The following is a 21,475-nucleotide window of genomic DNA, read 5'->3' as shown; positions in this document are numbered from 1 at the left end:
TTAAGCTAAATTTACTGAATATGTAAAGAATCCTTATTAATCAATTAGCAAACGACCAGCAAACCAATAGGAAAGGATTTAAATATATAAATAACTCTTTGGATAAAGAATATAATAGACAGCTCATGGAAAAATAAATGCGTATGCTATATACACATATACAAAGGTAATTGATCTCACCTGTGGTTTAGGAAATACCAATTAAAGAAACAACTTTATTTTTCAAATAAAAATTAACAAAATGTAAAAGAACATTATGATGCGCTGTGTGGATGGAGGTGGGAGAAGGCAGTTGTTGGACAGTTGATGGGAATGTGCCATTGGAAGGTGATCTGTAACAGCCGTCAAAGTTAAAAACGCATTTGTCCTTGGCTTGGGAGGATGAGACAGGAGGATCACAAGTTCAAAGCCATCCTTAGCAACTTAGCGTGGCCAGAAGCAACTTAGCATGACCCTACCTCTAAGTAAAGAAATAAAAGGGCTGGGGATGTAGCTTAGTGGTTAAGGGACCATGGGTTCAATGCCCAGGACCAAAAAATAGAAAAATAAATCCTTTGACTCAATAAAACCATGGGTATAAAGCTATTTGCCATGAAAACATTGTTATTTAAAAAAAAAAAAAGATGAGACACAATGAAAATGACCATTAGACCAAAATTGGTAACTCTTATCTGACTTGAGATACAAATGTGCTTGGCACTTTTGCAGGAAAAGCAGAATTTGGAACATTTGTAAGAAAATGCACATTAGCAAGTGGGTAGCCATAACTTTTCTTTACACTGGAGTGTGCGTTGTGTTGTGTTGGTTACTGGAGAGGAAAAAAGACAAATAGGATAATAAAGAAGTTGAGTGTAAGAGATAAAATGCATTAATTATGCAATCTTAGCACAAGGATGAGAAAAGAGGTCTGCTCAGAAATAAAGATGTAATTATGAGAGCTGGAAAGATTATTTTTAACTGTTCGCAGGTGGTAAAGAAAGCAAGCTATAAGCTCATATTTATGAAGGAAACAGAACAGATATGCGCAGTTTCTAAATGTTCGTCATATCCATAACTCTTTTTGCACATGAAGATATAAAAATATTTTATCTTCAGATGGTAGAAAGGGAATTTGGAATATAGACAATAAATCAACTCATTAAAAGTCACAGCAATGGGGTGGGATGGCTTCAGAAACCAGAGGCACTGTTCAGTGGCAGGGCTTTGATGGGGTGAGTAGACAGCTTGGCTCCCAGTTCCCAGTGCCTGACAGAAATGTCCAGGAACCCGTGGGGCATGGGTAGGTGGAGTGGTCTCGAGGACCGGGTTCCCCGTGGTTCCCTGTGACAGCTAGGAACCTGAGTGACTCCCCGGGAGGAGTCTGACTTCGGATCCTCAACCCAGCACTCCTGACACCTCTGACCGTGGGCCTGGGCGAGAGGAGAGCTGTGTGGGGTTAACCACCTTGCACTTGACTGGTCCCACCGCTTCCCTCTGCAGGGCAGGGAGAATTCCCCGTGGGCCTCTCACTATCAGACACTCCTGGCTCTAGGGCCCGGAGCCAGATGACTGAGCCCAACAGTGGCCGCAGCTTCAGAGGCCTATTCTCTGGGGTCCTCCTGGGGTGAGATGTACCATGTCACATGCCTGGTGACCTGTGCTACAAGTCCTGTGGGAAGGTCCTCGGGGGCTGAAGCCTGATCCTGAAGCCCTTGGCCTCTGCTAATGATGTTCTGAAAAAGGTTCCAGGAGGGGGCTGTGGTGTGACGTGTCTGTATCAAGTGCCACGAATGTGAGAACGCAGCCAAGGCCCAGCAGGGCGCCCCGTGGGGCAGCCGGTGCAGCCTGCGGTCGCTCCTTGGCGCAGGGATGGGTGGCACCACACACGCCTGGATCCGTTTTTTCTGGTGTTTGTTTTGCTTTATGTTTTACAGAATGTGCGAGGCCATCTGCACTTGGCTTCCTGCTGGCCGCTCCTTCCCCTTCCAAGGAAATGAGAGTCTCTGAATTTGATAAAGAGAAACTGGAGCTGGAGAGAGTCTGAGAGGGGAATCGCAGCCACTGCCCCGTGTTCTGTGACCCTTTGAATGGACCAGAACTCAGCGCGGGGTTGCTTTCCCTACTGGTCACCACTGTTCTAAAGGTGCTGCTAAGGGCCACAGACTGAGGCGGTGAAGGACCAGATTATTCTTATTATCAAGGGGGAAGAACGAGGCAGAAAAGCAGATGTTTATGAGGAGCAGGGTGGGGGGCGTCTAATCCACCTAAGCCCCCACGTGGGAGGGTTTGTTTAGTCTCCCCCGAGTGGCGTGTCTGGAGCCTCTGCTAGGCCCTGGTCACAAACCACTTCTCTTTTTCTCAGCTCCAATCGGGTGGGAATCACCTTCTCTTTTGCTTTCTTTTGTGACCATGTACAGCTCCAGTGGTTTATCTCCTCATTTCCACGGAGAGGAGCCAATTTGTTGTTTACCCCAATGCACTGATACCAGGTCACACCTGCAGGCAGCTCCGTTGCCTGAGGAGGCTCTAACCTGCCCTCTCTCTATTGAAGGATGACGAGCAAGCACCGGGGAATGTGAGGTGGCCCAGAGCCACAGGGGGACTTTGGCCTGGACAGAATCAGGAATGAGCAGGAAACAACTTTATCATGTAATGAATGCCGTGTCTGCTTTGTTTTCTACAATGGTTTGGTGGCCCACTATCAAGGCCACCACATGGTCACAGACTACAGTGTGGATCACATCTCTTGGAGCTGGGTGGTACACAGCCTGACTAACCATAAATGTCCCTCATGTTTGGAAACACTGACAGAGCCCCAAAGCACTGGAGAGGTGGTGAGCAACTCAGCGGTCTTCCAGAAGGGAAAATGGATAGTCCCTGGACTATATTTCCCTTTTTATCCTTTGATATCAGCTAAGACACAAGAAAAATAAGTGTATGGGAGCAGAAAGACCGCAAGACCTTAGGGTAGATGTCTGGAATTCTAATTTCCATTCCAACACCAGGTTTCTGCAACAATAGATATCCTGGTAGAAGTGTGAATTGGGTGGCCCTGGTGGGTCACTTGGACCGCGAGACCCTCTCTTCTTCCCAGCAAGGCACATGGTTTATTTTCAGAAATGCACACACTTCATTTTAAAGCAGCATGTTTTGTGAGAGTCTTCAAATGAGGTTTGCAGCCAATTCCAAACACTGAATGGCAACTTCACAACTTCCTCAAACAGGCTGCTCCCAGGACCGGCCTCCTCCCCGAGCCTGGCTTTTCTCAGAGCTGCTGGGTGTGGCCCTCTCCTGAGTGTTCTCTCTCTCTCTCTCTCTCTCTCTCTCTCTCTCTCTATATATATATATATATATATATTTTTTTTTTTTTTTTTTGGTTTCACATCTGCTTTTCCAGTTTCAAACAGGCAGGGAGGTCTCCTGAAATTTCCGTGAACAGCTCTTCTCTCTGGAGAGCTTCCTCATGAAATGCTTGGAGGAGCCCCCAGCTCATTGCTCTGACCCTTTTATTTGTGGGTGCACCACCTAACCTAATGGCCCTATTGTTTTGGGGTGTTTTTTAAAGGAGGGGTGTCTTCTTTTAATGGTTGGGGTATTTAATTTTTTATTTTGGTAGCCTTCCTTCAAGAGCTTGCCAGCGGCCCCTCTTACTTGGTGAGTGATTCTCAACCTTGGCTACAGGCAGGAATCAGGGGAAGGTTTTATATCTGCAGATAACAGCGCCGCTGCCCAGAGGGTCTGATTTGATGGCGCAGAGATGCAGACTTCAGTGGAGACCTTTCAAGAGCTCCCTGGGTAATTAACTCTAAAGTGCTGCAGAGACGGAGGTTGGCACTAGATCAGCATTTTCAGACTTCCCTGTGCCAGGGGCAAGTCACCTGGGAGTCCTCTAGGATGGAGCGGGCCAGTGCCCCTGGGGGCGGGGGGCTGAGGTTCTTCATCTCTAACCAGCTCCCAGCTGAACGGAACTTGTTGGAGACCCCCTGTCCGAGTCTACTTCTCCCCATCCCCAGGTCCAGCCAGCTCTGGCCCCTCTCACCCTTGTTCTCCTCCTGTCCTAACCCTGCGCAGACCTCACGGTACTGATTGGAAGAAATGGGGCCTTGGGGGATGTGCGGTTGTTTGTTTCTGAATATCTAATAGCAAGGACCCCGATTCTACTCTGATATCAAAGATGATCTGGAAAAAGCAAAATGCTTAGCTCAGCACCGGGTGTGACGCTGCTGTGCGGGCCCAGAGTAGGTATGAAAATCATTTCAAACCAAAGATATTTAAGACTCAATAGATGGAGAAAGAAATGTAATTTGAACTTGCCTTATCTGACAAAAGGCAGAAAGTTCTAGAAAGTGAAGCCACCATCCCTCTTCAGGGTGAGTTCTTCTCCCAGGCAGAACAAGAATAAACCTACCATCCTTGTCCTAACCAGGAGTGCTTTATGGTCATGAAGGAGGGATCAAGACGCGTTGTGCCTGCATAACAAGCAGGTCATAAACTTTATAATCTCTCATTTCTTTTCCTTTCCCTTCCCTTCTCCCTGTAAGTTAGGTAGATAGGTCTTTTTTTTTTTAAGAGAGAGAGAGAGAGAGAGAGAGAGATTTTAATATTTATTTATTGTTTTAGTTTTCGGCGGACACTACATCTTTGTTTGTATGTGGTGATGAGGATCGAACCCGGGCCGCACGCATGCCAGGTGAGCGCGCTACCGCTTGAGCCACATCCCCAGCCCATGGGTCTTTTGTTTTAAGCATTTATTAAATTATTACTTTTGTAAGTTCCTCTATGCACACAAATTAAGCTTTTTTTTTTTCCTTCCTGTTACTCTCTCATCAGTTTAATTTGCAGGCCTCTAGCACAGAATTTAAGAGGGTAGAGGAGGAGTTTTTTGTCATTGATTCTGGGTCAGTGGAGGCTCTCTTAAGCACTTCCCACATGTCTACATAAGTTCTCTGCCCCTTTCAGCCCTTCACCCAACATTGTCCCTTATATCACTGTTTACCTAAGTGAAAAACAACAACAACAAAACCCCACCATCAAATCATGTTATTTAGATGAATCTCTGCCTTGGTTTGTAAGCTGCTTTCTGTCCTTTTAATAAGAGTTCACAGACACTTAAAAATTGTTTTTTTTTTGTGAGCATTTCCCCAATTACTGAAGTGGTTGATGACTAGAACAGTACTGAAACTGATGGACCCCAGTAAGAACCCTCTGTCAAGAGCAAGTGGCAATTTTCCTGCAAATATCACTCAAATATCATCACACAACAGGCCAACCTTTACATGTGGGAAACAGAATCCTCATCTGATCATTGCATCCTAACTGAAATGTGTCCTGACTTGTATGCATTTTCATGACTCGATCAAAAGAGGGAAGTCGTCTTGCATAAATCATGACTTTAAAAAAAATACATGAAATAAAATTGTTCAGCCCTTAGGTATGTCTCACCTACCTAAGAGCCAATGATTGTCTAATCAAGTCATAATGGATAGCTGCTTGTGTTGGCCGGGGGTAGCATCCAGATGTTTCTTTTTCTTTCTTTCTTTTTTTTTAAAAAATTATTTATTTAGATGTTTCTGAATCCAGTTTCTACCTGTAGTAGCCAGAACCTCCATTAGCTGGTCCACTCCCGCGTTTAGAGGAATTTATCTGAGGAACCTCTGTGTCTTTTCTCCTTTCCTCTCTTCTTTCTGCAGCAAGAGTGTTTTCCTTTGTTCCAGCCGGCGGCCCTCGAGGAGGAAAGCCGGCCTGTGTGGACGCCCCGCAGCAGTCACACAAGGGGATCCTTCCAGTGCCCTTGGCCCGTGGCGCCCCACTCCTGTCACAGGAATCCATTTGCGGGGAACAAAGAGGGCTGTGGAGCCTGCAAATTGGCTATTCCCACCATGGCAGGATCTGGCTTTTGTCTAGCTTCAGGAAGGTTCCAGGCACAGCGAGGGCTGACGGTGCTGGAGCTGATAGAAACTAGCCAGGGCTGGAGCAGGACCAAAGCAACCCAACGCACACTGTTTATATGACCAACTGTCCCAAGTGAGAAGTCTGCGTCAGGGGAGGGTTAGAAAGGCTGCACTGGACGTTGAGGCTTTCGAGTAAATTGTGTCTAATAGAATAATAACCACCATTGCTGTTGACATAATTGCAGCTAAGTGTGCTAAGTGTTTTAAGCACATCACCTCACCTGGGATTCTGCAAGTGAGGTCTTCGAATCGCCACTCTAGAGGTGGGGAGACTAGTATGGAAGTTTGCTCTGGGGGTGCTCCGCAGTGGTGGGCTGGGCCTCCTCCCTAGTTCTCTTCCTGTCTTTAGGGCACACCCTTGGAGACCTGCTGGATGTTAGGCTTGGAGGTCACTTAGAGATTTATGTCCCCTATACATTTTTGGTAGTGGGACTGCAAATTAGCACAACCACTCTGGAAAGTAATGTGGAGATTCCGTGAAAGACTAGGAACAGAATCATCACACGACCCTCCTGTGTCTCGGGATTTACCCAAGAGAACTGACCTCCGCACACTATAGAGATCCAAGTACACCAGTGTTTACAGCAGCTCAGTTCACAACAGCCAAGTCAGGGCACCAGCTAGGTGCCTGCGGATGGATGGACGGACACCGAAAATGTGGTCTGTATGCACAGTGGAGTTCTACTCAGTCATAAAGAAGGGTGAAATCGTGTCATTTGCTGGTAAGTGGATGGAACTGGAGAACAAACCTCATTCTAAGTGACATTCGCCAGACTCAGAAAGTCAAATGTTGAATGTTTTCTTTCACATGTGAAAAGTTAGAGAGAAAAATAAAAGAAAAAAGAAGGGGTCTCATGAAAGTCGAAGGGAGGTTAGTAGTACACAGGTAGGACACGAGGGGGAGGGAGGGAAGGAACTGGGGGGTGAAATCCATCGCGTCTTGCTCTGTGCACAGGTGAAGATAGCTCAGTGACATCACTGCTGTTTGACTCTAATGCACCGATTAAAAATGATTAAGTAAATAGAAGGGAGACCCGGAGGATAGAGGAAGGGGACTGCGGAGGGGAGGAGAGGAAAACGAGAAGCATTAGGGGATGCAACGCAGCAAGTTATGTTCTATGCATATATTAATGTCATAGTGAGCCCCACTATTACGTGTGATCATGAAAAACCCCTAAGATAGCACGTTGTATAGGATGTGGAGAAAGGGTGACCTCATATACTGTTGGGGAATTTAGTGGAGTCCTATGTAAAGTAACGTGGACTTTCCTCAAAAATTTACACATAAAACTACTATATAATATAGGGGGAAAAATGCAGAGGCTTAGAAAGTTTACCCAGGTCCGCCCACGGTCGACTCGGGAAGAACCAGGAGTGGAAATGCAACTTAGTAAGTCTCTCCAGCGCTCCAGGTTAGGTAGGCGTCGGATTTTCCTCCAATTAATTTAGCTACACCCTTTCACTTAAGCGCCTGTGCTTTCAGATGACTTTGTCACCTGCAGACGTGGGGCCACGCCCACTGAGTTCTGTTAGCCAAAACACACCTCTTAAACTCTGGAAGCCTGCGGTATGAATTGAATAAAGAATGGGAGGGGAATCTCTGTGGGCAAATCTCTTCTGACGTTGGAACATGGTCTCTGGCTGCCCGTCATTCAGATTCAGAAGGGGCCAAAAGTGAGAAAAAGATGTGACCAGATCATCCCACGGTGGCGCTGTGGCTACCGGTTGGGGCAGCCCATAGTTTAAGAGAGGGTCCTAATTCCTGCAGTCTTTACCCCTCCCTTCTTCACTCTGGCGCAGAGCAGGAGTGGCCCCTGTGGTTTGAGCACCCTGCCCGGGCCGAGAGAACTCTTGACGCACACCTTCCTTTGCTTTTCCTTATCTCCCAAGACAGATTCGCTATTAGCCATATTATGGTTACAGGAACGGAGAAGTTTTTTCCCCCCTTTTAAAATCTGTTCTAGTTAGTTCGACAGGACAAGGATGCATTTCAATTCCTCGTACGCACGTGGAGCACCACTTTTCATTTCTCTGGTTGTACATGGTGCCGAGCCTCAGCACAGTGCAGTCATACCTGTACCCGGGGCAGTGAGGTCCTTCCCCTGCCACCATCTCCTGCCTCCACGCCCCCTTGCCACCCCCCACCCCAGGAACGGAAGTTTCTAAAGGAATAAAGCAACCAGCCTAAGAAGGCTCTGCATTTTACCTGAGTCCAAGTGATCGAGGTGCCAGGGGTCGGTGGCGGACGACATGGGGGACAGTGTCAGCGGGGAGGCCCCGCAGTTGGACTCGACCAGCTCGCCCTGGATGTGCACCTGGGCTGAGGCGTTGGTCTGCCTCAGGGCGGCCTTGAGTGGGGCGATGTGGTTGAACTGGACCCTGGAGAGGCAGCCTGTGAATCCCGGGGTGTTGTATTTGTGAATCTCCTGGTCAATCTTCCCTGTTTCTAAAAGAAAAAGGAGAGAGAGGGTTTCCATTGTATTCCAGCTGCACAGTAGACTTGTCACACGATGCTGTGCCCAGTCTGACTTTGGGGTTTCAGCTGTAGACAAAATGTTAATGGATGAAAGCATCTTAAAGAACACCTGAGGAACACTTTGACAGACCAGAGGGCAAGTAACTTGGCTTTGCTTGACGTAAATTTTGATATAAAACATGATCTGGACTTAATGGTAGACACCTATATCAAACTGTATGCAACTAAGTCAGAGCTTCCTACAGACAATTCAGAAACTGTTTAAAAACACCAGGAAGACTTTCAAAATGGGCATTCTCTTATATTTGATATTTGGAAGAAAAGCCATAAGATACATATAGGTCACTTATCACTGAATATCATGGCCTACAGGCCTCTCGTGAACACAGGAGCCATTGGGGAGCTGCCTGTGTACCTGGCACCTGTTAGAGCTCTCATGCTGTGAAAACTTGTCTGTTCTTCCAGAAGACCCCATTGGAAGCACCACATTTCACCTCTGCATGACCTCTGCTACTAGCCCTCTGGAATTGTTTTAGTTGAGTCTTTTAGATTATAAAACGTATTATTACCATGGATTCAGTTGTCAGGTATTATCAATTTTGAAGAAATAAATTTTGAGGAGGTATAAGAACAGAATGCATCTTATGAAATGTGACCATGAAGCCTACTGTTGACCTTTGACTACTAGGAGCTTTAAGTGTGTTAAAATCTGTAATGGACAATTAAGGGAATTAACTAGAGTTGTGAGCTCACCAAACAGAATTCAGTACAGATCTTGTCTTTATCAAATGAACTGAAAGAACAAGTTACAGTTACAGTTTGAGTGGAAGAGCTGGCCGCGGTTGTTCCACGTCTGGTTGTTGCTGTTACACCCCTTTGTTGAGCCTACACCTTCCCAAGCCTGCACCTTCATTTTAGCAGGTAAATGTTGAGCACTTCTGCTTCATGGTCAAGACAGAATCAGAGGCTGTTAATATGGGCAACTTGTCTGTTTTCTTTCTCCATGACTATATCTACTGCCTCGTCAAACCTACAAAATAAATGTTTTGCGGTTTATCTGGAAATAATACAGAAAATATTGCTGTTATTTTTGGTGAAGAAAATCGATTTTGTATAGTTTATTTCAATCTACATAAAATGTGAATTTTGTTAAAAAAATGTTAATGACCAGTTAAACCTTAAGGATGGGGACTTCTCTGGGAGGCTGAAGCAGGAGAATTGCAAGATCAAAGCCAGCCTTGGCAACTTAGCGAGGCCCTAAGCAACTTAGTAAGACTGGGTCTCAAAATAAAAAAAAAATAAAAATGGGCTGGGGAGGTGGCTCAGTGGTTAAGCACCCCTGGGTTCAATCCCTGGTTCTAAAGGGCGGATGGGGGTGGGAGGGGTAAGACTTCAGTGATAATGATCAGAATTTTGCATTACTATAGAACATGGGAGGGTGATAATAATAATAATATCTGGATAAAGCAAACAAATACCTTCCTATGACCTTTTAGCTGCTTTGAGATACTGCTGACACTAGCAGCACTCGCTTGGTTTTTTTTCACTACAACAAATTATATTTTGTTAAATAAATAAAATATATATTTAAAGTACACGAAAAGACCTCTGTACCCACTTTTGTGGTATATGAAGCAGACTCCTTTTTAAAAATTTATTCAAATTTGTTATATATGACAGCATGATGCATTAGAATTCATAGTACACATATAGAGTACAGTTTTTCATATCTCTGGTTGTACACAAAGTAGAGTCACACCATTCGGGTCTTCATACATGTACTTAGGTAATGATGTCCTTCTCATTCTGCCGTCTTTCCTACCCCCACGCTCCCGGCACCCCCACCACACATCCCCATTATGGATCAGCAACCTTTTATCAGAAAACATTCAACATTTGGTTTCTTGGGATTGGCTTACTTCACTTAGCCAACTCCATCCCTTTACCTGCAAATGCCATAATTTTATTCTCTTTTAATGTTGAGTAATGTTCCATTGTGTATATAAGCCACATTTTCTTTATGCATTCATCTACTGAAGGGCATCTAGGTTGGTTCCACAGTTTAGCTATTGTGAATTGGGCTGGTATAAACACTGATGTGGCTGCGTCCCTGTCGTACGCTGTTTTTTAAGTCCTAGTCACTTGGTTTTGATTGATTTTTCTCCTTGTTTCCCCCCATCTTCCCTGACCCTCTTAGACATCTTAAACAAGGCCCCCTGCTCAGACATCCTGTTAATTAATACTTCTTTCTTATTTTCTCCTTCAAAATTCTTTATTTTCTTTTCAAAGAAAAAGAATCCCTGTGGCTTATAATTGGGCACATTCCTTTTTCAGTGTCCAATTTTCTAGGAATTCTGAGGTTTACAGAATCCCTGCTAATATCTGATGGAGGATTTGGAGTCAGGAAACCTTCCCAATCCAATCACAAGCATATGTGTGCACTTAGGACTCACCTCCGCACGCCCTGCCATCTGAGAGGTCATCATTCTCCCAAACTAACCCTTAGTTCAAGGGTGGCCTAAGTAGAGGCTCTCTGCCCTAATTTCGGAACCCAACAGAAACTAATGGAGGAATCTGTAAATGCTGAAGGTGTGTCAGTCTGTGAGCCAGGCAGAGCGGCCCCAGAGCCTCACGCCCAGTGTGGCTCTCTGAGCTGAGAAACTGTTTGGTAAGAGTATCACAGTCTGTGGGGAGCCAGGGAAGCGCATCTACCTGGACAACCAGGGACCAGCCTGGAACTAGGTATTGAGGAGAAGGAAGGAGCGTTCCCGGCTGACCTGACCGTTGTGGGGTTTGTTGTGCTGAGCGAACCGTGGGAGTCTCATGGATCCCCAAACAGCACTAGACTGGGAGGGGCTCTGACTGCCACATTAAGATGTATTCAGCAGAAAACTCAACATGCTCAGGCTGCAGAGCTCTGTGATGAGAACCGTATTTTGAAGACGTCTCCAGTTTCTTTCTAACACAGCAACTGCTCTGCCCAAGGGCTGGCATGGCCGCCCAGGCTCCTGCAAACTCCCCAGGCTAAAGAGCCTTCCTTTGGCCCCAGGGCTGAGGCAGGGTCATGTCGAGGACCTGGATAAAGGGCCCAGTGGTCTTCCCACTTCCTCTTGCACTTGCTTACCCAGTACCAAAGCCGCGGGCTCTTCTGTCGTGAGTGGCTTGGTTTTGTTCGCCCTGCTAGAGATGTGGGCAGGGAGCTTCTGATGCCAGCTCTGTTTCACGGGGTCTCTGCAGTTTCCCAGCCTTGAAGGAGGCCAGCTTCCCCTGTCTGTTTTAGTCAGCTTTTTCACTGCTGGGACCAAAATCCCTGACAAGAACCATTTTAGAGGAGGAAAAGGGGATTCGTTACTCAGGGTTTCAGAGGCCTCAGTCCGTAGATGGCCGGCTCCTTTGCTCTGGGCCCAAGGTGTGGCAGAACAGTATGGCGGAAGGGCGTGGTGGAGGAAAGCTGCTCAGGACAGGGCCACTAGGAAGCAGAGAGAGAGAGAGAGACAGCTCTCCTCACCAAGGCACACTCCCAGGGACCTACCTCCTCCAGCCTCAGCCTGCCTGCCTACAGATACCACCCAGTTAATCCCTACCTGGGGATTAATTCCATGATTGGGTTAAGGCTCTCACAACCCAATCATGTCACCTCTAAACCTCTTGCACTATCCCACACAGGAGCTTTTGGAGGACCCCTCCTATCCAAACCCAAACACTGCCACGTCACCGAAAGTGAGCGGTTTCAAAGCCACATCTATCCAAGGGTTCTCCATTTAATGTGGGGTTCCCACTGCTTAAAGAGATGGGCCCAGGAGAGGGACACAGGACACAGGATGGTTGTGGAGGTTCAGGAAATGGGCTTTGGATGGTGGATCAGAAACCAGAAAAACAGTGGTGGCAACAGGGGCCTTCAGCGTCAGGATGTGGGGTTGGGACCTTGGTAGGAATGTCAGCAGTGTGGGCAGAAGGCTGGGGCGGATGGCAGGAGCCAGCCCCGGGTGGATGATCTGCTTGGGCTTTCCCATCGTCTTTGGGGATCTTTCACTCTCTTCTGTACCTTTTCTTCTTTCTGGGTTTTCTCTCTATTAGGGAAAATCTCCAGAATTCAATTGTTGTTCCTTCCTTCCTGAAAGGTGACCATGGTGCAAAAACAAGAATTCTGATGCCCAGGAAATTGGTATTTTCAAATCTGGATGTAGTTTCAAATTTAGCTGTTGTGACTCTTTATTAAAGAATCTGGGCTGGAACTGGTTCCCCTGGGGGACAAATGGGCCATAAATGCTTCTGATCCTTCAGGACCTGAGGGTTGCAATGTGGACCATGGGCTGGGCAGTGTCAGAGCATCTGCTCCACATCTAGGTCAGCCCATGTGTGGGTGCTGGGCCAAGTCCTCTGTATGCAGTGCTGCAGGGCACCTCCAACAACCTGTTAGAGTTTCAATCTTTTTTTTTTTTTTTTTCTGATTGAACCATGAGGTACTCTATCACTGAGCTAGATCCCCAGTCATTTTTACTTTTTACTTTGAGAACACAAAACATATCCTCAAATGATAGTGCAGTTGCAGGATACTCTTGAACTTGCAATCCTCCGGCTTCAGCCTCCTGAGTCCCTGGGATTCCTGTCGTGCTCCACCGTGTCTGGCTATCATTTGGATCTTGAGTGTCCCACAAAACCCTGTGTGCTCAAGTCCTGGTCCCCAGGGAGGTGGTGGGAACTTGAAGAGGTGAAGCCCAGTGAAAGGAACCGAGGTCATTGGTAGCATGCCCTTGAATACCGGGCTCTAAGACTCCCTTTCTCTCTCTCTTGCTTCCCAGCTGCTATGAGGTGAATGAGCCTTTCCTACCCTGGGCTCCTGCTACTATGGGCTGTGCTGCCACAGGCCCAACACAACAGGGCCAAGTAACCAGGAGCTGAAATTTCTGAAACTGTGAACCAAAACAAATCTTTCCTCTTCTTAAGTTGTTTTATCTCTGCTATTTGTTACAGTGATGGAAAACTGACAGACACAAACTCTCTGAGCTGTATAGGATTAACCCCACCTCCCAGAGGAGCAAACTGAGTCTCATTTGAAAGGGAAGTCAAACATTTTGCATTAGCTACAATTTCTCTCTGAAAAAGACTATCTTATATCGTCTTTTATATTTTGTGGATTTTTTTTTTGTTTTGGTTAGTAAGTCTATAGAAATGACACAGAGAGGTTTTTAGAAGAATTTCTTGTGGTTATTAGAATGCTTTAAGACCATGTTTCATTAGAGCTGGAGCCAAACATATGGTTTTCAAAAATGTAGTGAGCTGATGTCAAACTTGGCCAGTGTCATTGGAAATGCTCATCTGGATCAAGATTCCTGATTTCTTAAGGACATTTTCAGGGCTGGTAAGTGGCTCAGGGCTGGCCTGGCATGTGTGAGGCCCGGATCTCCAGCAAACAACAACCTGACATCTTCACGAGATGGCACAGTAGAGCTCTCCTGTTAGCACACTTGAGCTTATTATAATTAAGTTATGTTCATCTGTAAAATGGACGAGACTATTCTCAAACTGAAACCAAATATTACGATACCACTTACTGTCAGAAAATGCTTTCTGCATTGAGGTGTCTGGGCCAGGGCACTAGGTGGGGAAACCTGTCTACAGAATGTGGATTTTAGAAATGTAGTGCAGTCACTCTGGCAATTAAATTCTCAAACTGCAACGAGCCCTTTCATGTCATACATCCATAGTGATACGGGGTGTGGAAAATAGCCCACTTAAAATACCAGCACGATTCTGGGTGAAACCTTGCAGAAAGGCTCCGGGGACCATCCCCAGGGGAGAGGTGGCGATGGCATTTTCAGTGCATTAGCGAGCTCTCCTGCTCACTCTCGTTCCAAAGCTGTGTGCCAAGTGACAGGCAGGAGTGTTGTGAGAAATGAAATGAACAGGAGATGAGGGTGCAGAGACGTGGTTGCAGAGAGCACAGAATTGTGCTGGAGGCTCCTGTCCATGCATGAGCGCCCTCTTCACACCCGAGCAAACAGATCCTGATTTCTCCAAAGAGCTTTCTCGTTTCCCTTTGAGGCTAATTTCACATATTTTATATATATATATCCTTCCTGGAAACTCGTGGGGTCTATTCACCAGCTGATTTTATTAGTTTTCATACATTTTAGATGTTTGAAAGTCCCAAATACCATTCTTTTTTTTTCTTCTTGAGAGAGAGGGATGTGATATTATGAAACACAGAATATCATTGTAAATTTATTTATTTAATTTTTAGGAAATGGAGTCAACAGATCTTAGGAGTCCATGAGCCCTGAGTCTGGTGAGCATCCACTGTGTGAGCGTCGCTGAGTGATGGGTGGGGAAGTCACCCGTCTTAGAATCTGTGGGGTCTGCAGAGATGGCCGCTCCAGACCCAGTCCTAATGGGGCTCACGGATGCTTCTCAGACTATAGGTACAACTGGCCTCGAAGCACTGCCCACCCTCTGTCCCTTCCCTCTGCTCTGGAGTATGTCCCTGGTGACACCACGGTGGCTTCAGGTAGCTCACAGACTGGGGGTGAAGTAGCATCCACTCATAGTGTGGGGTAGTTTTTCCTGCCTCCTTCTCAATCCTCCAGCGACAGTCCCAGGTTGGCTCAGTGTGGGGCCGGGCTGCACTTTGCACCCACCTGGGCTGGCTATTTCCCCTTTCAACCAAGAGAGACAACAGACCTCAGACCCCAGGCCTCGCAGACTGTGTCACTCCTCCCAGTGCCTCAGCATGGCAGCGTGTGACACTGGTCTTTTATTTCATGGTCCTGTTGCAACATTTCACTTTGACATAGACTTTTTCCTTTTAACAGGAATTTATTTAAGTAGAATGATGAGTCCGCTTAAAGGAGAACGTAAAGTCGACCAGTAATAGTAAAGGAGACACCGGAAATGAAAACCATGTAACAGAAATGGCAAAAATCATGCCCACAGTCCAGTGGGTTTCCTTATTTAGACATAAGGAAAAAGGAAATTAAGAAAAGGGATGGAACTAGAGACCAGTGAGTTGAGTGAAAGAAGCCAAACTCAGAGGTCAAGGGTCACATGTTTTCCTTCCTATGTAGATGCCAGAGAGGAAAGAGGACAAGGAAGGTGTTACCCAGCGCCAGCAGGAACGGGTATCACCAAACCGTTCGTTTTTCTCGTGAAAATCAAAGGGAGATCAGTAGAGGAAAGGAACCAGGGGATGGGAGGGAGGTGGGGTAGAGGGAAGTCCTGGGGATGGGTAGTGTAACCACAAATTCCATCAATTTGTACGACTGTAATGCACCAATAAAAAATGTGGAAAAACTGGGCTGATTCTCAAAAGACTGCTTGGGGGAACATTTTTGGGAGGAACCTGATGCTCCTCTGAACCGCTTGAGATCTCCCTTAAAGAGCCTCTGTTGATTCTCACGGAGCCCACCCTCTGCCCCTCCATTCACACGGTACCAGGCAGGTATCACCCTAGAACAGCAGAGGTTCCAGTTCATGAAAAGAGAGCCCAAAGTGGCTTCCGCTGGATTCTCTGCTCTAGCCACCTGGCCTGGTGTCTTCCTTCCCTCCTCAGATGCCTGCCTTTATGCCCCTACTGGAGTCATCTAGTACCAGCAGGAACAAACATAACCAAACCATACATTTAGTAGTCACTGAGGGTTTGCTTGCATAGGATGGGAGCAAGTGCTGGGAGATTCAGACACAGCCAGTTCACTGTGGTCAAAGTCAGTTTGTGAGCGTCCTGGGGCAAACAGGTATGGAACGTGAAAGAGGAGGGGGTCTGATAGGTCACTATCTGTTATCTCCAGGAGTACGATTCCCTGGAAATCTGCCTGTCTCACTGAAAATGGGTATGGTCATAACGTATTGCTCTGAAATGGACACTGTTGAAGCTGAGAGTCCACCTGTCCACACCTCCCAGGTCCTAGCTGTGGAGCAGTGCTTTCTTGGAATGACAGAATGGGTAGGGAGTGGGTTTGAAATCACTGCCTGGGTGATGTTCTAGATAGTTCTTGGAAACTCAGACTGAAATGAGATTGGTGAGGAGTCTCCTGATGTGCACTTGCAATCATGGTGCAGAGTGCTGGGCAGAAGCACCCCAAGCCATGGCTCCCAGGGTCAGGGCTGCACATCTGGGCCTCCACTTGGGAAAAGAGCTGGCTGTGGGTTCATTGGGCTGAACATAATTTTCTATCCCATTTCCATTTGGCTACAGCTGTATGGATAGGAGCCTGAGTGGATCAGGGGAATAAATAAATGCGAAATACACACACACACACACACACACACACACACACACATGAGCATAATCTGAAAAAGCAAAATAAATTAAACTTCATCCTCAGTTCTAAAGTGATCAGATGAGAAGCAGCAGGGATGTTGGCTTCTAGGTTCCACAGGAGCCCCTGCTCTTACAGGCTTCAGTTTTTGAACAGTGACATCCTGTGGACCAGCTGACTATCAAAAGGTACACAACCGGAATTAAATCCATATACATAGTTGATGTTTATCATTATGCACTAAGACATTTTATTAATCCCTTAGGGAAAGACATTAATGAAATTTCATTGTTGTTATTGGATGCTTTTCTCCCCTATAAAGGCAGGTGTGACTAAAATATGCAGGTGAAATTTAAATTGCTCTTGACCTTCCGCAGGGGCTAAATCAATTACAAAGAGCCAGGAGAAACAGAATCTTTGCTCCTTGACAAATGTGTCAGTTGTCTTTACTTGTAAATCTTTTCCTAAGGATTGATAAAATAAAACTGGATGGTTTGTTTGAGATAACAATAAAAAGAACCATCTTCACGTGAACATTCTAGCCCTACTGTAACATTTTGCAAAAAGGTAGGGCATGACATTTTTATTGATACCAACTTATCACCATTCCTGAGTTTTTGGGGATACAAAATAGGCTGAAATTGTCATTCCTATTCCTAAAGTCTAGCTTGAATACAGAAAGGTTATTATGATTCCAGGTTAATCTTATAATACAGTTGTAATCACATAGCATCAAGAACATTGCTAAAAAGAAAAGTCAGAGTCCCTTAGATGTTTCCCAAAGGCTAGAAATTTTGCATTGCGCAGAGCACATATCTGAAATATGTATTTTCCAATTTTTCTGTATATTTCAAGTTGTGAGACAGAAAATTGAAAGCCTGGAAGTAGCTGGTGCCCCATTCTGCAGCCTAAAGTGCCCTGTTACATTGCAGGATTTTTCAGGGCTAAGAATAACAGGCTTTGCTGAAAGTAATGTGATCTCTCAGAAAAGTCGGGCGTACCTGTCAGTCAAATCTAGAGCTCAGAGCTGTGACTTACTTCATGAGAAGTGTAGGGCTGATTGGAGCTCTGAGCATCAGGGTAGGTGTGAGCTCTGGGTCCTACTTATTTGCTACGGCAAGGCAGAACGCACATGTGAGGACGGAGTTTCCTGTGAGCTAAAAATGAACCGAATTACTCACTGGGCCTTATTCCACTTTTGTTTTTGCATTTTAAAAGTTATTAGTACCAGAAAATTGTCAGACTGAAGTGTAACACAGAAAATAATGTCTTTGTGTGTCTGTTGAGAGCCACAGCACAAGCGGCCCCAGCAAACTTCCAGCTGATTGGCTCCTCTGCGGTGAAGCTCATTGGGCTGTTTCCCCGCCCTTTCAGACCACAGAGCTGCTCATTGGGGGACTCTTTTGGCTCCGCCCATGCGACCCAGCCAATCGGCCTCAAGAGCGGGAAGAGGCCGGTTGAGGTGCTGGCTGGTGGCAGTTGGGTTCTGAGGGAATTCCTGGAGAGCTTGAGTGGTGCAGAGTGCATTCTAAAAATAAAGTTCATTCCTGCTTGACAAGTGGCTCGTGAATTGTGCCCAGCCAGACTGCGGCATGTGTCCTGTTTCTGCGGAAGTGTTTCCTTTGTTGTTTTAGGTTTGCAAAGTCAGGTTAAGCTGAAGCTAGAACCTAAGAAAGAGCGGTCTAGCTTTCAAGCCTTTCCCCAATTTCTCTCCAAGCCACTGAGTGGGTTTCCAGCAGGGCTAGCAGGGGCTTAGCTAACTCCCTGAGCAGCAGAGGAGCTTGGATAACGAGAAAAGGCCCAGAGGAGGACGTTGACCTCATACATTTTCTAGCACCTGAAGAAACGTGGGCTAGAAAAGAGTGTTAGCGAACTCCTGAATTTCCAGATAACGTCAAATGGAATGATTTGATGAAATGAAAAGTCCTTTCCTTCCTTTGTTCTCACTTGTATTGTGACCCCTGTCCCAGGAGGTCTCTCAAGCTGTCTCACCCAAGAGGAAAAGGTCCTCTGAGGACTAAAGTGTCTTGGAAGCGTAAAGATTGGAGCTTCAGGAAGTGGATGTCAAGGTATCAATAGAAAGTGATGCTTTTCCCAGGACGAGGAGACCTCCCAGGCACCCCTAGAAAGAGGGGGAGAACAGTCTCCATGGAGTGAGCTGGGGTTCCCTTAATTGGCTCTCTGTGCTACATAAATGACGCAGAGTCCAACTCTTGGGACCATGCCCATCGAAATGGTGTTCTGAAGACAAAGTCTAAATACTCAGGGCTGAACCTGAAGCCCCGATGGATCTTTACATAAATTCGAACTCACAGTTGCAACCATCCTGGATGCCACCACAGGATCGAGTCCAGAGTTGGACTTCAGGGCTTTGGGGGATATAAAAGGTATGTTTCTCCCCGAAACACCTTGTTCTCTTCCTCTAAAGCCAACTCATCCATTTTCAGATTGGGACAGGAGCTAATAGGTTGGGGGACACTGCAGAGGCCATGAAAATTCAGTAGAGCATTCTGTGAAGTTTCCTGTGATGTTTTTGTGTGAAGACAGGTACATGTGAGCTCATGACAGCATGAGTTGTATTTTGAAGATAGAGGCAATATGAGATGAACCTTCAACAACAGTGGTAACAGCATGTAATCTCCATCTCCAGGACTAGGGCAATCCAATTAACTAGAAGTAATTCAGGAGTCAAATGTGACATATGGTTAAATGAAGAAAAGAAGGGAGTCTCGATTCTAATCTGGGAAGTGGTTCCTGAGGCTGTCCCTTGGATTAGTTCCAGAGTGGCATCATCATGGGCCAAGATGGCAGTAAGAAAATAGAATGTGGGCAGTGGTCGGCCTGTCAAGAGAGTTGAAGGAACCGCAGACATTTAGTGTGGAGCAGATGCAGGAAGCTCACCATCTCTGCCGTCAAACACTGGGAAGGTCACTACGGGGGACAGGGTTTACACTTGTTCTGAGGCATTAATCTAGGAGAACCAACTGGGATGTGGGACCAGAGGGTAGGTATGAGATCAGAGATCAGCCCAGCCAGGGTGGTAGTTGGGGGGCAGCCCTGGAAGCGAGGTGGTGCTGAGTTGGGCGTTAGGGGTGTCATTCCAGTGGGGGTGATGGTGGGAACTTAGGAAATAGAGGGGGACAAGCCATCAAAAGGAGAAGGACAAGCCATCCAATTCTAGGTGGCATTATAAGGAAAGGGAAGGGTTCCTGACTTCACCCTCTGTGCTGGCCACCAAAAATCTATGAGAGGGTTCAGTGACTTTTGTTATCCAGAAAAGAATACTGAGTGCTAGGGGCTAAGTAACCTGGCTGAAGCCTCTCAGCTGGAAGGTGGGGCAGGAGCCCCAACCCTGAGGACTGCTCAGACTCTGGACTTGGCTCTGTGCAGGAGGATTTGGAGGAGGAATGTTTAGGCTGCAGCCAGCCAGAGAGCAGTGTTCCCTTTCTGGGTCTCACCTCAAAGATAGCAGGTCACAAAAGCTGATGGACCCAGAAGCATCCTGGGGAGCCAGAGAGCCTTGGAAATGGGCATCCCAGGTCCTTCTGACTGGACTAGAAGGGGGGTTTCTGGGAGGAGCAGTGAGCTAGGGCGGAGTCTTGCAAACCAGCTTCATTGTATTACCCGCCTCGGAGTCTGCTATTTCCACAGCCATATTATTTTTTATTTATTTATTTTTTTTAATTTTGGGTCACCAAATGGGATTTAAAGACAGCTGAGCAAAGCTTTATACATCTTGTACCTTAAAGCTTTTTCTTTCACAGAATTCGGAATACTCTAAAGAGGAGGCTATCTTACAACAAACCACATTTAAAATTAGGTTCTGGACGGTGTGGTGAGTTAGCAGAAAGCTGCTCAGGTCAACGCAAACCTCTCTCAAAGGTGGGAAGGCCTGTCTGCATGCTTATGGACTGGAGCCTGGAGTGGCCATTCTGTGTCCTTGGCTTCCTCCTGCCAAGTCTTGCCCCTTTGGGCTATTCCTGAAATGTGACTGTTATACCATAGTGAAAGTAGAAGCAAAGATAATGATAACAACAGAAAAGAACAGCAACATTTTTCTTGAACCCTGACTATGAGATCTTGGTTGTCCTTAGGTCTTAGCCTGAGTGAATACTTAATGACAAGGCTGAAGGGTCATGGAGCTATTGTCACGCGTTAGATGCCTGCTGAGCATTTTAAACACAGCCTCTTATTAATATCTGCAGCAATTTGTGGTGGCAGGTACCGTTTCCCACCCATTTTGACAGATGCTCTCTGAAGTTAAGTGCCTTACCCAGAATTAGCTAGAAAGTGCTAGCATGTGAATCCAGGAAATTTGCCCTCAAATCTCAATATCTTAACCATCATTCTGCCAGTGAAGGCCTTAACCCAGCTGCTTAGAGAGGACCAGAGGAGGCCTTCTGAGGATTGTCACCCCTCACAAGTTAGGAGCTTCCTAGGTCTCCAAAGAACCCCTCTTATATTTGCATTTAATACTTATTACTAACTTAGCTGCAACTGCTGCCCCCATCCCAACTTTCAGACAATCCACTTTAGCTGAAGGTCTGTCTCCTTGCGAACTGTTAATTGCTCAGAGTGCAAAAGATAAGAAAGGAGGAAGCAATCTGAGCCAGGCAATGAACTTGCCTCTGCTAGAGGCTTCCAGGGCTGGGGGCTTAGAAGTCTGTTGGTTTTATTTCATTTTCAACCAAAGACAAGGCTCTTTCTGAAATGCTTTCTCGGGGTCTTTATTTTCAGCTCCCAGGGTGCTAGCTGCTTGCTTATTTCCCCAGCAGGGTGCCTCCTCTGGGCCTGTCATTAGCTCCACTCTTCTA

At 46.3% G+C, this 21,475-nt stretch overlaps 1 protein-coding gene across 1 annotated transcript in view; it reads right to left on the bottom strand.

Annotated features, from left to right (window-relative positions):
- Cntnap2 (contactin associated protein 2) overlaps window positions 1-21,475 on the bottom strand; it is a 1,911,322-nt gene that overhangs the window by 18,104 nt on the left and 1,871,743 nt on the right. The window contains exon 22 of the mRNA XM_058574358.1: window positions 8,137-8,376. Within this exon, the coding sequence (XP_058430341.1) occupies window positions 8,137-8,376 (240 nt within the window). The remainder of the gene's footprint in view (window positions 1-8,136; window positions 8,377-21,475) is intronic.

Source organism: Marmota monax, unplaced genomic scaffold (genome assembly GCF_021218885.2).
Source record: "Marmota monax isolate L192 unplaced genomic scaffold, Marmota_monax_Labrador192_F-V1.1 WCK01_AAM20220418_F8-fsc00193, whole genome shotgun sequence".
Lineage (NCBI taxonomy): Eukaryota > Metazoa > Chordata > Mammalia > Rodentia > Sciuridae > Marmota > Marmota monax.
Note: the sequence above shows the minus strand (reverse complement) of the source record. Positions and strands in the feature narration are given on the sequence as shown.